The 17,097-nt window shown below is 61.3% G+C and overlaps 1 protein-coding gene across 15 annotated transcripts in view; it reads left to right on the top strand.

Moving 5' to 3' along the window:
- Positions 1–17,097, top strand: part of GRB10 (growth factor receptor bound protein 10) — a 107,001-nt gene that overhangs the window by 74,090 nt on the left and 15,814 nt on the right. For 13 of the 15 annotated variants that reach the window (XR_013814299.1, XR_013814300.1, XM_079786268.1 and 10 more), the window contains 5 exons: positions 1,304–1,526; positions 3,843–3,926; positions 5,917–6,127; positions 15,575–15,731; positions 16,262–16,377. Coding sequence is in view for 13 of the 15 variants with exons in the window: in XM_079786274.1 (XP_079642400.1) it covers positions 1,304–1,526; positions 3,843–3,926; positions 5,917–6,127; positions 15,575–15,731; positions 16,262–16,377 (791 nt within the window). In the remaining 2 variants the exon portion in view is untranslated. The remainder of the gene's footprint in view (positions 1–1,303; positions 1,527–3,842; positions 3,927–5,916; positions 6,128–15,574; positions 15,732–16,261; positions 16,378–17,097) is intronic. The other 2 variants (XM_079786269.1, XM_079786266.1) reach the window with 1 other exon arrangement.

The following is a 17,097-nucleotide window of genomic DNA, read 5'->3' as shown; positions in this document are numbered from 1 at the left end:
TTACAGTGAGCGAAACGGACTCCGGCTGGAGCACAGTTATCCCACGGCCGCCGGAATGTTGGACAGAGCCGCCAGCAGGAGCAGCCGGGCACGCACAGCTGCCCGAGCCCGACTCCCATCCCAGACCCAGCTCCCTCCCCTCCCGGCCCTTTCCTCCATTTCCTCCAGCTCTGAGTGTGCTGGGTCACCTCCCTCACCATGGATTAGCCAGGTTCTGCAGAGAGACGGAACCAATGGGGTGTGCATTTGTCACACACACGTACCACATACACAGTGGTACATGTGTGTGCGTGGGTGGGGGGCAGGGGGGCGTATTTAAGGAATTGGCTCACATGGCTGTGGAGTTGCAAATCCAAAAGCTGTGGGACGGGCCGGCAGCCTGGAGACCCGGGAAGGAGGGGCAGGGAAGTCAGGAGGCAGAAGTCCCTCGTGCTGAGGGGACGTCAGCCTTGTCTCTGAGGCCTTCCGCTGATGAGAGGAGGCCCACGCACAGGGCGGAGGCCGTCGGCTTCCCTCCGTCGACGGACTCGGTGCCGACACACTGAAACGCGGCCTTGCAGCACTGCCGGGGCCGGTGCCTTTGACCCGTGTCCTGGTTCGTGTTCCAGCCGAGTTGGCACCTAAAGGACGCCCCCGGGTCTCCACGGGCACATCTCCGTCGGGCGTTCTCCGTCACCCGCAGGGGAGTTGTGTGCGCCATCCTTGCTTCTCTCTCTGCGTCAGCCACCGGCTCTCTCCCGAGAAGGCTTGTGGCTCTCGGGCCGTGTCGAGGGCACACAGTGAGCCTGTCTGCCGTGGCTCTGACCACCAGGGAGCCCTCTCGGTGGCTCTCGTGGGCCGGGGCTCGTGTCATCGTGGGTGCTGCTGTCCTGTCTGACGGCTTGGTTCTCAGGGACGGGGGAGTCCTGACTGGCCTCCTTAGGGCTGCGTGTCCACCTGTGATCTGGCCGGCGGGACCAGGGTGGTGGGCCCAGAGGCCAGGGTCATAGGGTCATGCTGGGCGACTAGGCTGAGTGTGGCCCGCCCACCCCGACGGGTATGCGCGCTGAGCAGATGAAAGGCGTCTCCGGTGCGGCAGGTGGACAGGAAGTTGGACTATGATCACTGAATTGGCTCTGGAATACCAGTGTTAATAAACGCCATAGGCATCAATCCTCACTGAAACGTGTACTTCTCAGCTTTGTTACTGTGTCCTCAAGTGATCGTTTTCCATGCTTGGAACCCGGTCACGAAGGGGCACGTTTGGGCGTGACCCCTCACTGCTACTAACGTTTCTTCTCCACTTTGCCTTTTCAATGCCCAGAGAATGAGCCTGACCTTGACGGTCTGGTGAATGATATGAATACATCCTTGGAGAGTCTGTGCCCATCTGGTAACATGCAGTCCGAGACGGTGCCCCTGCGCCAGAACGGCCAGCACACCCGTGGCCAGCCGCCACCTTCAGGAGCAAGGCCCGCGGCGGAGCCTCAGGCGTCTGCACAGCAGAAGGTGCAGCGCTCCCAGCCCATGCACATCCTGGCTGTCAGGTGGGAGCCCGGGCCTCGTGGGGGTCGCGTGGGGTCAGAGCTGCTGCTCTCTGCTGGTTACGTGGAGATGGGGGTGATGGGGGTGGCCTGGTGAGACCCAGGGGCATACACAAGCCTCTTCCCCCTGTAGCAGGACTGCACTGGGCAGGGCTTGGCACCTGGTTCAGCTTAGATGACACATTGAGCACCTGCTCTGAGCCGGGCACGGGGCGAGGTGGGAGGATGTCAAGGAAGTCGTCAGAGGAGAATGCTCTGGGAAGAATGAAGTGGCCGGGCAGTCAATGGAGGTATCCAAGGCCTCGCTGCCCAGAGCAGGGTCCAGGACCAGGCGCAGTGGCATCCCCCCGGCGCTTGCCAGAATGGTGCCACCTCAGACATGTGACGAATTTCCCCGGGAGTGAGTGGAGGAGCCTCTGGAAATACTGGGCTGGAGGGAGGGGCCCGGAGGAGAGTCCTTGCGGAGGACGGTAGGTCTCTGAGGTGGGTGAGTCCAGGAACGGGGGAGAGACTGGGCGAGCCGTGGCGCTGCTCCCCGGTGGCAGGACGCCCTTCCTCTGTCCAGGTGGAGGACAGTCCGCTGTAGGTACACACCAGGTCTCCTTTGCCATTCCTCCTCGCACAGGCAGCAGGGCCAGGGCCCAGTGAATGAGCCTTCACCCGGGCAGACCCTGCATGACTCCACTTGTAGGCGGAACCTAAAGAGCCCGGCATAGCGGCAGCGGGGGGAGGGCGGCCACGGGCACAGGGCCCCAGCCTGCATGATGAGAGCGCCCTAGGGACACGGTGTGCGGCAGAGCCCGAGTCAGCAGGACTGTGTTGCCCACTGAAAAGTTGGGGTAACGGGTATGAGATCCCAAACCTTCCTTTTGTGAGAGAGTCACCCGAACGCTTCCTGTGCGTGCCCTGCACTTCCTGCAGGTGCCTCCCCCTGTGTGCGTGGGCTTCGGTACAGTGCCGAGCACTTCCTGTGCGTGCCCCGCGCTTCCTGTCCGTGCCCCCACCTTGGCTGCCTGCTTCCGGCACGCTGCCGGCACACTTCCTGTGCGTGCTCAGAGCCTCCTGTGCGTCCCCTGCGCTTCCAGGGGTGCCTATGCTTCCTGTGTGTGCCCTGCATTTCCTGTACGTGCCCGCCCCCCCCCCCCCGAGTGTGTGTGTGCGCTTCCGGTACAGTGCCGAGCACTTCCTGTGCATACCTCTGCCTCCTGTGCGTGCCCCCACTTCGGTGCCTGCCGCTGCTTTGCGTGCTTTGTGCTTCCTTTGCATGCCCTGCGTTTCCGTTTCCGGTTCTGGTGCGTGCAGGTCACTTCCGGGGTGTAAGTGTGGGGTCCCCGTTTCTCAGGGGTGTAGGTCTCTACAGGTCTGTGAGGTGAGTGGCGTGGTGGCCCTCAGAGCCCAGGTGAGGAAACCAAGGCCCGGGATGTGACTCGGCCCTCGGTGGCGCGTGGGGAGCCCGGATGCAAACCCAGGCCACGGGCCCTGAGCGGCGGAGGCGCAGCGAGCAGCGGGCTGGGTCCCGGGCCCAGATCAGGGTCCTCGCTGCCTCGCTCCAGGAGGTTGTCACCCCAGCGCTGTGGAGGGGTGGAGGGCTTCCCCCCAGGGCCCAGGCGACCGGGCCCTGAGGGAGGAGTGGGCTGCGGGGGAGCAGAGGGCGCGTGTGGGACCCCGCCTGTCTGCTCTGTCTGCCCGCCCTCTCCATCCCCCCAGTGTCTGCTCCGTCCCCACGGCCCCCCAGTTTGTCTGCTTGGTCTTCACGCCCCGCCCCCTCCCCCCCCCCCCCGAGTGTCCGCTCCATCTCCAGGACACCTCACCCGGTGTCTGCTCCGTCCCCGCGGCCCCCGCTTGTCTGCTTGGTCCCCACGGGCCTCCTGTAGCGGGGGAGGGCTGTCCTCTCTGCACCTCCCACCCTGGGTCTCTCAGCCTTCGTGATGGCCCTTAGCTCAGCTTTGGACAATATTTGTGACCTGCTGTAAAGTCAACTTGTAAACATCATTGATGGAGGTGAAACTCACATAACATGGAAGGAACCACTTTGAAGCTCACAATTCAGGGACATTCAGTACACTCCCAGCGTGTCCAGGGACCTCGCTCTGGCTCCGGGACATTTCTGTCCTCACAGGAAGTCCTCCCGTCAGCAGCGTCCCATCCGCGCTCACAGCCCCGCCCGCGCCCTCTGCAGCATTGCTGTGGGGTCTTCTAGTCTGGACATTCCACACATGTGGAACCCTATAACATGGGACCTTATGTATCCAGCCTTTTTCATTGAGGATAATGTTTTGTTTGTTTGTTTGTTTTTTAAGATTTTATTTTTAAATTCAGTTTTAGGTTCCTAGCAAAATTCAGAGGAAGATACAGAGATTTCCTGTACACTCCCCTCCCCCATCGTCAACATCCCCACCAGAGGTATTGTTAATATTTGTTATAATCGATGAATCTGCCTTAACACGTCATCATCACCCAAAGTCCCTCTTACCCATCAGGGTTCCCTGCTGGTGGTGGACGTGCTGTGGGTTTGCACAGATGAATGGCCACATCAATCCATCTTTAAAATATCACACACAGTATTTTTACTGCCTTAAAACACACAGGATTTTTTAAATGCTCAGGAAAGCCTACTAAAGAGGAGGTTTTGTGAACAACTGGAGCGTTAGAACGTCAGCATCTCCTACTCGGAGTCAAAACATTCAGTCACGTTTTGGGCCCCTGGCTCCAGGTCTGGGCAGGAAGACACCGCAGGTGGGCGTGTCTGGGCCAGGGACACATGACAGACAGCGAGGCGTGTGCCCAGGCGGAAGCTGTTCCAGGGCGAGCGATGCTGGTTCGCAGGGAAATGAACCCGCTGGCAGGGTGTCGGCGAGAGGCTGTCACATCTTCCAGGCGCTGGGCTCCCCGGTGCCGTGGCAGCACGCGCGTTGGATGTGGGCATCCCACGTGGCTGCAGAGCCCGGAGCATCCGTGAAAGGTCCCCGTGTCGGGGTCTGACCTGGCGCACCCCCCAAGAAAGCGAGTGGACCATTCCTTTAGCCAAATTGTGCAATTAGTGAGGGAGTGACGCGAAGGCAGTCTCCAGGAGCGTTCCCCCTCGCGGTCTGTGCCGGGAGGAGCGGGAGCGCCCAGCAGGGACAGGGACAGGGACAGGGACAGGGACAGGGACCGGGCTGCGCCCACAGTGCAGCCCTGGGACAGACAGGGGGCCCCTCCCAGCAGAGCCCTGTGCCTGTGGGCGGCAGCTGCCAGCAGGATCCCCGGGTAGAGGAAACACAGGGCACTTCGCACTGTTTTCGCTTTCACTTTGAACTTGGTTTTTCTGCTGTTTTCCTAATTACATCTGATTCATCATCTGTGTATGTTTTGCTTGGTTGTATGACAAGTGAGGTTTGTGTTCCTGGGAGGAGGGAGCTCTGGAGAGATGCCAAGGAGAGGGCGGTGCTGCGCGATTAGGAAGTGGCTCCCGGTGGTGCGAGTGGGTGCAGCAGGGCATTCCTGGGATGGCACAGGCCCGGGCTTTTGTGCTGCGGGGTGGACAGCCGCGTGCAGCATTTCTTTCCAATTAGCTCAGTATCAGCAGCCTCTTTGTGCAACCCAGCCTTCAGAGGAGGATGCAGGAAGTCTGTTCGAGTATTTGCATCGGGTCAGAGAAGTGCTCATTCAAGGTCATCGGAAAGGAGTTGTGCTCGTGAAAATGCCCTTATTCACAAAACCTCTCCGCCTGGCAGGTCTTCCTGGAACAGAAGTGCTGAAGGCATCGTCTGCGATGGGCGTGCGCCCAGTGCTTCTCACCCGAGTCGGGGAATCTTTCCCCTTTGAGTCTGAGATGGTAGCTTTTTCAAAACGTTTAATTGTGGCAAAATACACATGACATAAACGCTACCATCTGGACCATTTTTAAGGGTACAGTTCCAGCGTTACATATCTTCACATTGTCATTCAGCCAATCTCCAGAACTTGGTCATCTTGCAAAATTAAAACTGTCCCCATGCAACATGAGTGCCCCATCTGGCCTCCCCAGGCCCCAGCACCCACTTTCCACTTCCTGTCTCTGAGTTTGCTGAGGAGTGAGCTCGTGTAGGGTTCGTCTTTTTGTGACTGGCTTCTTTCAATTAGCAAAGTGTCCTCAAGGCTCATCCATGTCATAGCATGTGTCAGAATGTTGTCCCTTTTCAAGACTGAGTAATTCCCCCTTTTTGTGGACGGGCCCCGTTTTGCCACCCGTTCATGCGTCGATGGACACGCGGTTGCTGCTTCCTCTGACTGTTGTGAATAGTCCTGTTGTGACCACCCCGTATTTACTCACCTGCCCGAGGGCCTCTGTGTCTTGCGTGTTTGCCCAGGAGTGGGACTGCCGGGTCGTGTCGGGCGGCAGCTTTTAACCAGTGGTCGTCTCTCCTCCCAGGCGCCTGCAGGAGGAAGACCAGCAGTTGAAAACCTCGTCGCTGCCGGCCATCCCCAACCCGTTCCCAGAGCTCGGCAAAAAGGACAGCCCCTCTGCGCCCCCGGCAGGCTCCGGCTCCGGCTCCGGCTCCGGCTCCGGCTCCGGCTCCGGCTCCGGCTCGGGCCCGGGCCCGCTGCCGCTTCCGAGCCAGCCCCAGCCCCCGGCGAAGACGGTGAGTGGGCCCCTTCCGGGGGGAAGGAGGGAGAGACGCTGGGAGATCTTCTCTCTCGGTTCTTCTCCTCTGGAGGTAGACGTGTTGCCTTGCGAGACTTCTTAACGTGTTGCCCAACGTCTCGTTTATTAAGTCAACGATGTATCTGTGTTTTAGAAGGAGTCTCATAAAAGCGACTTTTAAAATGACAGCAGTTTGTTTCTGAAGAGTGAGTTTTAGTTTTCTGAACCATTTCACCCACCGCATGGTCTGGGACCCAGTCATGGTGGGTCGGCGAGGGGTTCCGTGCTGGGCTCTCGGGCCCCGGCCCGTCCGTGTCAGTGAGCAGGAAGGCGTCCATGGGTCAGTCCTGGCTGGAATGTGTCTGCTCCAGGAAGGCTTTCCACTTGGCCAGAGGGTGACAGCCACCCTCTCGAGCCAGTAGTTTCTCCGCTGACGTAGCCTGTGCTGTGCGAATCGTGCGCCATCGTCTCCCGGGGAGGAAGCCGAGGCACAGAGCGTCAGTCACGTGCCCGAGGCCAAGGCACCAGTAATCGCTCGTCAGGGGTGGGCCGGCGGCTCCGTCCCTCCTGATTGGCAGGGCCTGGGCCAGGGTGGGTCCCAGGCCCGGAGGGAGGCCCAGGGACGTCCTGTGTGTGTGTGTTGGGGGGTGACGGGAGTAAGGGTGACAGAACTACCGTGACCTCGGGCGCATCTGACGGTCACCGAGGGTTCTCTGTGCCAGGCCCTGTTCTAAGTGGCTTATTCTTTGTTTGTTCGTATGTTTGCTTCTCACAACAACCTAAGAGGTGGGTATAAGTGTTCTCTCTCTGTAGCAGGGAAACTGAGGCCCAGCTCTAATTTAGTGGAACTTGGATGGGACCCAGTGTGAATGGTGGGGTTGATGTGACCCAGTGTGAGTGTTAGATTTGGGGTGCATCCTGACCTCAGGCTCCAGAGCCTCTGCTTTTAACTGGGCCCTGATGTTCTTCCTTTTCAGCAACAGTGTTTCGGAAGTGTCTTTGCCTTTTCTGCTAGAATCACCCCCTTCTGCTCTCCCGGTACTTTTCCACGTTTGCCGTGAAGGCTGATGCACCCCAGTCCCTGCTCCCCGAAAGCCCTCCGTCCCGTGCGAGGCAGGGGCAGGCGCGCTGCGAGGAAGGCGTTTCTCCTGATGCTCGCCAGCCGCGAGCTCTGCCCCCACTCTGACCTCACGCCTCCAGAACGGGCCGCGCTGTCCCCCATCAGCGCTCAGAGTGAGGGAAGGCCCGTCTGGAGCCAGAGCTGCCAGGCCGCGGCCCTGTCACATGCCTCAAGTCCATTCGGGACGTCTGCCTCCCTGGTGACCTCCTGCTTCAAATAAGGGTCTAGACAAGCTGTCTGTGGATGGGTCGCTGAGGCTGTTGACAAAGTTACTCATCCTAAAACGAGGCCGTGAAAAGATGATCCGGCTCTCCACCCCCACGGCTGTCCAGCTCGCAGCAGAACCGGGAAACCCGGGAATGCCGCGGCTGCTTTTCCTGGGACTGAGGACGTTGTGTTGGTGTCTGTGTTTCTGTCGCCCAAACTCCTCTGGCCCCCGGAGACCAGCTGCAAGGAGCGTTCCCTGGAGGGACGGGTGCTCTTTACCCGCTCTGGGTGCTGACCTGATCTTGTGAAGAGCGGGTGGCGCCGTGGGTCGTGGTGGGCAGGCGGCATCGGGTTCCTGCCCAGCCTGGGACTGTGATGGGCCGGGAGGTTGGGCTCCTCCTTTGCCACGTGCCTGAGGGAAAGAGGACGTCGGTGTCCTGCCCCTTTGCACACACAGCCCGAGGGAGCCGCCTGGTCCCCTCTCCGGGGCCTGTCTCTCCCTGACAGATGCGCTGGGGCCCAGGAAGGGCCACCGGAGCCGGGGAAGTGACGCAGCGGCCGGACCCCGCAGCTCGCCCCCAGCCCCCGCGCCGCTGGGGTTTGGGCTTCCTCCCAGGGCGGTCGGGGCTCTGCGCATGTGCGCTGGGGCTGCGTGTGGCTGCAGGAAACGGGAGGCCCTGTTGGCTGCCATGGGGAGGATGTGCACTGGTATCAGATCTGGGCAGGAGACAGAGGCCGGGGCAGCCGGGCTCCATGATCTGGAGCCAGGGTCCTCCCCACATGGAGGCCTGTCCCGCACACGGGGAGTGGGCCAGGGTCTCACAGACACGACGCGGTGGGAGAGAAACGGCCGTGTGTGGTGTGGGCTGTCCCACCAGGCGCAGAGTCGGGTCCTGGTGCCCGACGGCGGGGACAGGCACATTTGGAGGGAGCAGGAGATGTGCGTGAGCGGGCCAGCTGCCTGGTGGACAGGAGGAGGAGGAGGGGCTGGAGAGGGACGCACAGGGACCCCAGGTTTCTGAAGTCACGGCGCTTCGGGCCGCGTGGTCGGGTGGCCTTCCAGCCAGAGGTCCCGCGCAGCCGCACGGTGACGTGTCGCAGCGAGTTTCCCTCTCTGTTTTGTAAACACAGTTAGTCACGTGTTTTAGCCCCGTTACTAATAGGGCATCAATACTGTCTTCGCTCCAAATCAGCTCTTCTCTCTCTGCTTAATTTTAAAAATTAATTTTCCGGAAGTGAATTAATTGCCTTGCGTGGGGCTTTGACGGCATTTACTAACGAGCAAAACTGGGTCTCCTGAGGCTTGAAGACGATTTAATGAATGGGCCTCGACATCAGACCGTCTTTGGCGAGAAAAACTACCCTTGGTTGCCAAGCACAGGTTATTTCCCAGCGAGGGCGGCGTGGAGGCCGTGCGCCTGCCTCACCCCCCGGTTGGGGCCTCCATGCCCATCCTGGAGCCAGACTGTCCTCCTTCCTCGGTGCCCCCCCCCCCGGCCCTCACGCCAAGCACCCAGCCCTCTGTTCTTAGCCCCTGCCAAGGGTGCCCGCCCCGCCTTTCCTGTGCCTTCGGGGTCAGAACCATCAGAACCGGGGGTTCATTGAAGCCGAAGCCGAGTGCTAGGGGACCCTGGGGCCCTGAGTGGGGGGCTGCATGCCTGCTCTTCCCATGTTTGGACACTCGCAGAGTCACAGGGCTGTGTCTGCCAGGATCCCGGAGAGCAGGGCTCGGGCTCCCGCAGGACAAGAGCAGCTGTGTCCCGGAATGGTCATGATGGCCGTCCCAGAGCCAGGGTCAGCCCGAGACACATCAGCACGTCCCTGCCGTTTCAGAACATAAAATCCTCTTTACGCGGCCCCCCCAACTGGCTCCCATTCCTGCCTTCCCCCTGCTGCCTGTGTCTGTGAGTGATGGGTGGACAGCTGCCACTTCCTCACCCCCCAAGGCCCCGCCCCCCCCGAGGGGCCCGGAGTCCGAGGGCCAGGGGGTGACTCAGGCAGTGTGTGCTGCATCCCCTCCCAGGGGCCCCTCGCTCCCCATCGTTACCCTCTCCCAGCCCCAGGCCTCCCTCCACACCTCCAGGCTGCCAGCCTGCACACGTGGCCCTGCTGGGAGCAGCTGCTGCAGCTGCAGCATGGACTGCCCCCCCCCCTCCTCTCCTCTGGAATTTGGAGGGAGGGAGGGGTCACTCTGAAACTCTGCCTCTGTTTTTTGGCCACCACAGCTAGTCATGTGGCTTCCCTGGATGATTTTCTAGAGAAAGAATATAAACCATTTTTGTTGGCTTTCGAGATTACAATATGCAAATGGAACGTTTGGTTACTGACTCTGAGGAGTTGGTGCAACCAAGACGGTTTCTTCTCCTTGGCCACCGCCGGGGCGCCGCGGGCCTGCCTCTCCCTCCCGTGAGAAGCCCGGGCTTGGGGAGCCCAGGCAGCTGCACCCAGAGCCCCAGCTCCAGCCCTGGGGACTCGCCAGGCCTGTCCCCCCTTCAGGGGCTGGTCACTGACCAGCTCTCCGCAGCAGCTGTGACAGCCCCACCCAGAGACCTGCCCGCTGGGCCCACAAGCGGGGCTCAGCGAGCCCCACGCACGCCCACTTCGCCCTGGGTCACTCGGAGGGGCTGTGAGCTCAGCCTCGCCTAGCAAGCGGGCCCACGCCGACGCGGCGCCCTTGTGGCCCCTCCTGCCGCATGTGCCACTGGGAAGGTCCGTGGGCTGGGACCCTGATCGTGGGGTGGGGACCCCACGTTTAGAGGGCATTGCCCGTGCTTGGCAGGGACCCCACTAGGAGCCCTTGAGAGCACCTTGCAGACTAGCTGGGGTGGCACTTGTGCCCCTGTGAGCAAGCTGAGGCCTGGGGGGCGGCCGCACCCTGCACTCAGCTCCACGGGGTGTTGGGGGGCCCGCTCCTCCCCTCGGCCCCCAGGGAGGTTTCCAAGGTGCTGCTCTTGTTGTCTGGGGAACACCTTCATGGAAACCGCTGTTGTCACAGTAGCAGGCCGTACACGTCCATCCTAGGGAAGCTTAAAAGATACAGATGAACCCATCAAAATTGGTTCTTCCAAGCGAGCCCACCTGGGGGGGAGGAGCAGGCGGAGGCCGGCGGCCTCCCACGCTGGGGCCCTGTCGCCGCCCTGGTGGTGAGCCCCGTTGCTCCGGGGCAGCCGCCCAGGGACTCTGACGCCGTGGCTGACTTCCAAGAAGTACTCTGTCGGTTATTTTTAGGGCTTTAACTTTTTTAGGAAGGACTTGCAAAGACTCCCTGCTTTTCGTTCTCACGGAGCCTGCGGGGAAGCGTCGGAAAGGCAGACTTTTCTCCTTCAGAGCCGGTGGGAGTCGGGAGGCTGGGCAGGATGGCGATTGTGATCAGAGCCACGTGCGCACGCCGAGCAGCTCCCGTTTCAGGCCTCACGTCTCACAGCAGCACTGCTGACGTAGCGCAGGCTGGGAACATCAGTGGAACAACATTTTCTCACCCAAACCAGCTAGCCTAAGCCTGGTTCTGCTCCGGTGTGACGTGAATTTACTTTTCTGCACACGTGCTAGGCCGGCCCCGTTTGGGCCTCCAAGGCGAGTCCCAAGCTGAACATCTTGCTGGCGGGACGAGGGGCCAGCAGCCGACACCCTGGGTTCCGATTGTGGCCCCCATGGGTCCCTCTCCTGGACCGGACAAGCCATTCTGCCTCCCAGATTTCCTTACCTCATCTGGGGGGGGCAGCGACAGCTGCCTGCAGGGCACGCTGGGCCCTGGCATGGCCTGGCAGCCCCACGGCCCCTCCCCTCCACCTGCCAGGCGCAGCTGACGCTCTTCCAGTTCCCTCAGCTGCCCCCACCCCCTGGCAGTCAGCCTCCTCCCCCCGCTGACCCCCTCCCGTGTCCCCTCCCGGCTGCTAGGTCCCAGGTCGGCTCCTCCATAAGCATCCGTCCCCCCGTTTTTACAAGAGGCTCCGAGTGACGGGTCCGGCTCATCCTCACTTGGAGGTGACGAAAAGGAAGAGCTGAGGGCTGGCCTGGAGCTCCCAGCTCTGTGGCGTCTGCGCAGTAGTTCCCAGGGCCCCTCCCCGGGCTCCCTCCGCGCACAGGGTGGCTGCACAGGGTGGCTCTCCGTCCAGAGCTGTCCATCCGCACGGGGACTGGGTGGCGCTAGGTGCGAGGAGCCAAGGGCCCCATTTCTGTGTTCGCCGGGTGACCTGGGCCAGAGCCCGGAGGTCCGAGGTCAACAGGCTCGGCGTGTCGGGCCTGAAGCGAGAGTCCACCTGTTGGGGACCCCGAGACAAAAGGAAACAGGCTTCCCAGAATGCAGTGCGGGGCTGTGGAGATCATGGGCCTTCAGCCCTGATTGTTACCAAGTTCCTGCCTCTCCATCTGCTTCTAACTCTGTACGAGGAGTGTCTGGAAAGCAACACCAGTGCCCTGGGCAGGGGGACAGGCGTCGCCTGGGGCTCAGGGTTCCACGCCAGGGAGCAGCGCCATGCCCAGCAGGAGGCGGGAGCCGGAAAGCACTCACCCACCCCCACCTGACTCTGAAGCGAGGCTCTGCTGTGACGTCATGCGCCCTATTTAATATCACTTTTATTGGAAAAGGCCATTAGCCACTGGGTAACTGCAGTGGGGAAAAGGCCAGAGTTCCGGTCCGCTTTTCCCGCTGACGTGCTCCCGCTCCATCTTACGGGCAAGGGGCTGGCGCTCTCAGAATTGCAAACCAATTCAGAGTCAGAGCAGCTCGGAGCCGAGCGGCTGCCGGGGTCCCGGGGCCTCTCCCGTGTGCCTGCCTTGTTCCCACGTCTGTGTTCCCCGTTGCATTCGAGTGCACCCCAGGGGGCAGAAACAGTGGCTGTCCTTAGCCAGGCCGGGCTGACGTCATGAGCCACTGTTACTCACAGGTTCCCATTTTACAGATAAGGAGACTGAGGCACAGAGCGGCGGGGCCACTCAGCCAGGCTCCTGCGGCTGTTAGCATGGAGCCTCCACAGGTCCCACACGCTGAGCTTTGTGCTTCCCAGTCATTGCTGGCTCTCCCAGCAGCCCCAGGGCATGGAGGCCCAGCTGGGCAGTCACCTGCCTGAGGTCACACAGCCAGGCAGCAGCTGAGGTGGGCTGGCACTGGGAGTCTGCCCTGCTCGTCTTCCCCCCCTCCCCCCAACATTACCTGGGTCTCTGCTCCCTGGACAAGTCAGCCCTGGGAAAGTGTGCCCACGCCGAGATCTGCCCCCAGCTCGCTGAGCTGCGGCGGGCAGAGGCCTGGGCCTGCCGAGAGCCCTGCTGGGCCGCCCTGCGCAGGCCTCACTGGGGTGCAGCGTGCTCCCGGCAGCCCTCCCCAGGCTGGGGCCCCGCAGCCTGGACCCACTCTAGCTGCTCCCACAGTGAGCCCCTGTGGCTGGGTGCACATGCTCCCTCTAGAACTTCCGGCTTCAACAGGCGTGGCGGCCCGTGGCCGACTGCGCCCGTCGCGTTTCCCTTTGTGTCCGTGTGTTTGTTAGAAACCCCGTCTCTCGTAGCTCCCACCCCATGCCCACTTTGAAGTTGCTGGTACGTGCAGTGGCCTTCTGGGTTTCTGTCAGCAGGCCTGCTGGGGGTGGGGACGTGCCCTGCATCAGGGACAGGGCGGGCGCACGGGTTCCAGGCCTGTGGCTGGACCATGCGTCCCTTTGTCTGTCTCGGCCCCAGGACTGCAGCAGGCCGGCTCCCCTGCCCCCAGGCGGTCCCAGCCCGGCCTGCTCTGGGAATCGGTGGACGTGGCCCTGTGACAAAGCACGTCTCAGCTTTTAATACCCAGACTATATATAGACCGCGGGTGGCCTGGCACAGCAGGAGGTCAGGAGAGAGCTGGAGGAGAGAGAGAGTGTGTGTGTGTGTGTGTGGGGGGGGGGGGGGGTAAAAAGCCCCAGGGCCAGTTAAACGGGCTCCTGGGTGCAAAACACACTCCAGCGTTACTTGAATTTGGAGAGAAAATAGCATTCATTGTAATCACAGGGGAGTCTCTCAGGAAGTTAGGAAGGAAGGAAAATTAGGAATACACTGGTTTTGTATTGGAAAAGATGCTGTGCGTAGAAGCCGTGGCCTGTAATACAGTTAGCATATCATTAATTATTATACGATAAGGGATTATAGGACCTTGTTTGCATTTTTTAATTTGTTTTTCTCTTATGTGAAGGCAGTTTTAAGAAAAGTTTTTACATAGAGACCAAAGAGGTATTTTCCTTATTTAAGTTTTATTCTTATAGAGTCCATCGTGTCAGCTGTATTTGACTACGTAACATGTTTTATAAAAGTATAACTTCCGCTGAGCGAAATGTAAATTCTGGGAAAAGATGGGTGAATTTCTTTAAAAATGGATGTGAGCTGAAAGCCGGCCCCACAGCCCTGCTCCAGCCCCTTGGCCCCCGGGGTGTCTGAGATGGGGGTGGCTGAGAGGTGGCAGGCAGCAGGGGTGACCGGCCCACCTGGAGGGTGGCCCCCAGGCCCACAGCCTCCCCCCTCGGAGCTCAGGGCTGAGTGAGCTTAACTCCTTCCGGGCCAGGAGCTGTGGGCGGGCGGGGACAGGGGGCCCTGGTCCCTCGCAGCCCTCTCCTGCCAGAGGCCTCAATAGAAGTAAACACCAGGCAACGTGTGCTCTGGGGTCAGGGGAGCAGGAGAAAGGTGACAGGGCAGCGCCGCGGCCGGTGCGTCAGGACCTGAAGCGGCCACGGAGGCACGAGGCGCGGGGCGCCCGTCTCTAAGAGACTTGGCCAAGGGCAGGACCCCGAGCACACTCCCGCCTTTTGGTCTGAGCTCAGTGGTTCTCTGGGAGCGGCCACCTCCACCTCTGCAGGCAGCCACAGCCTCCAGGGAGTGGGAGCCAGGGGGCGGGCGCCTAGGCCCAGGGAGGGACCTGATTGGCTGCCCAGGTGGCTTGATTTACCACCTAGAGGACTAAGCCCAGGAGCCTGGGCAGCACCCTGCCTGCCCGGAGACAGCCTGCCCACCGCTCCCCGCGGCCGGGATTGGTGGGTCCGCAGGGAGGGCCCAGCCCACAGGCGGGTGGGAGAGGCCAGGGACAGACTCCCTTTCAAGAGGCAGCAAGTATGAAAATGCCATCTTGTTCCTCTGACGGCTTTTTCCAGGCTGTTGGGGTGAGATTTTTTTTTTCAGCAGCTCACGTCCCCCGAGAGGCTGAGGGTGTGCTGCTGGACAGAGGACATTTCCCAGCCTCCCAGTCCTCCCTGGCTTCCCTTTGCCTGGGGGCCCTTCGTTTGAATGGCTTTGGACAGTGACCAGAAAACGGGGCTTGCCCGTCATTTTGCAGGGGACGGGGCCAAAGCGTTTGTGACTGTGTTTTTACTACACCCTTCTTTTCAGTGTTTCACGTTTCAGTGTACTGATACTAATCGTTCTCGACGTCTTCCTCAGCCGTAGTGGACACGAGTGGGAGAAGGGAGGGGTGGGTGTGCCGGGCCCCGGACAGCGAGGGCAGTGGAGCCACAGGAGCCAGGGACTCTGTGAAGCTGCGGCGGCGGCGTCTGCTTTTGCCATTGGCTGCTCTGTGCAGGGCCTCGCCCCAGCCACCGGCGGCCTCGACACGCATCCTGCTGCCTGAGACGGCACACAGGGAAGCCCTGTGTCCCTCAGGCCTGGCCGCGGCCTTGTCCTGAGTGTCCCGGGCACATTGAGCATGCCCTGTTGGGCTCCTGACTGTCGGGGCAGGGGGGGCAGGGGGGGCAGGGGGCAGGGGGCAGGGGGAGGTGGTGGACAGGAGCCGGGCGACGCTCTACAGACCAGCTGCCGGGGGACAGTTATACATATGTTGGAGCACCTCGGGCCTTACTTGTTCTGTTTTATTTTGTTCCGTTTTTATTTCTTAAAAACCCACCTTTACGTTTCCTTTTCCTTTTCTGTACCTCATTGAAGAACAGAGTTAGCTTTGTTAGGTGGCCTGCTCTGTCTCTTCAGAGACAGGTGGACGCCACGGTGGCTCCAGGGCTGCAGCCCCCGAAACGGCTCCTGGACAGAGACGCGCGCTCCGCGGCGTTAGCTTCCCCCCGTCGGAAGTTTGGATGATAAAAGCCTTAAAAGTGAGAACAAGACAAACAGGCAGATGCCCAGTTACTCATCTATGAGCGCCCCTGTCTGTTGCAGGATGTTAAAATCTTTGGTGAGGACGGGACATGCAAAGTGGTGGAGATTCCAGTGGACATGAAGTCCCGGGACCTGTGCCAGCTGCTGGTGTACCGCAGCCACTGCGTGGATGACAACAGCTGGACCCTGGTGGAGTACCACCCTCACCTGGGCATCGGTAGGGGCAGCACCTGCGGCTCCGCGTGCAGCCACACACCGCCGTGTCCTCGCCTCTTCCCTGTCTCCCCACGGGTCCCCTTCCTCCCTCCCGGGCCCTCTCCTGGGGTAGGCACTGAAGGCCTCAGACCGGGAGGGCACCCCTCTGCTCCTCCGTGCCCCGCCCTCTCCCCCACACACACCCAGGGCCGTGCTCTGCTGTCTGTGCGTGGCTCCAGCTGTGGTGGCCGGTGCTCAGCAAGAGCCGGCACCTCTGACCTGAGGCGCAGCCTTTGCTGGGAGGGAGTGACTCTCTTCCTCGCTCGGTGTCGACGCCGCGTGGGGAGAAGCCTTCCTGTTCATGTCTCGCCGCCCCCTGCGCTCAGCAGAGCGTTAGAGGGAGATGCGCACGGAGCTCCGTCCACCTCTTCTTCGCTCGCTTGCCGTGTCCGTGGCAGGAAAGCCGGCCAGATGGCGTGGCTGTGTGCAAAGCTGCCTTTGAGGTCCTGTGTGTCCTCGCTCCCTTCTCACACGAGACGCTTTTCCTCCCAGAGCGCTGCTTGGAAGACCACGAGCTGGTGGCCCAGGTGGACAGCACCATGGCCGGCGAAAGCAAATTTCTGTTCAGGAAGAATTATGGCAAATACGAGTTCTTCAAGAACCCCACGGTGAGTCCTGTCTCCTCAGCTCGGGGTGGAACTCGGGGCCCTGCCGTCGGCACTGGGATTTCAGAGGAGCGGAGCGGAGCGTCGCTGGGACTCGGGGCAGCGGGTAGTGGGCCCGGGCTGCTGTGTAACGAAGCACCTTCACTCCGTGCTCACGCTCTGCCGAGGCGGGACTCTGCCCGCGCGGCCGGCCGAGGCAGTGCCTTCTCCACAGGGAGGGGGATTAGGGGCGCAGGCTCTGGCCTGGGCGCAGAGCGGTCCGAGACTCAGCAGAATAAGAGCTTACGCCCCAAAGTAGCAGATGTCACCTTGTGCTTATCTGTGGGAGGGCGAGCAGGGAAGTTGATGTCCCGGCGTGCTGACTAGTCTCCTGGGTGTGTCCTGGCTTTTCTCTCTTGGGGGGAGGAGGGGGGAGTGCTTGTCCAGTGAAATACCAGGACAGGCCTCGGGCCTGCGCAGTGTGCTTCTGCACGGGTCCCGAGGCAGAGGGGGACCTGGGCAGGAGGCTGGGCCCTCTCTGGCTCCGGTGGCTTCATTGCCCTTCACGCAGAAGTAAGACTCGGTGCACCCCAAAACAGGCTGTGCGTGTTGACCGCTCCGCCCGAGCTTCCGGGGTGGCGTGGCTCGTGCCGTGACTTGCGTCGGTGCCACTGAGACGTGAGCTCACGTTCACGTGCAGCCCGGCAGGCACAGAGCAGCCGGCGCTCCCACGTGCCCCGGGGG

The sequence above is a fragment of the Cnephaeus nilssonii genome (genome assembly GCF_951640355.1).
Source record: "Cnephaeus nilssonii genome assembly, chromosome: 12".
In the NCBI taxonomy this organism is placed as follows: Eukaryota; Metazoa; Chordata; class Mammalia; order Chiroptera; family Vespertilionidae; genus Cnephaeus; species Cnephaeus nilssonii.
This window is presented reverse-complemented; position numbering and strand designations above follow the sequence as displayed.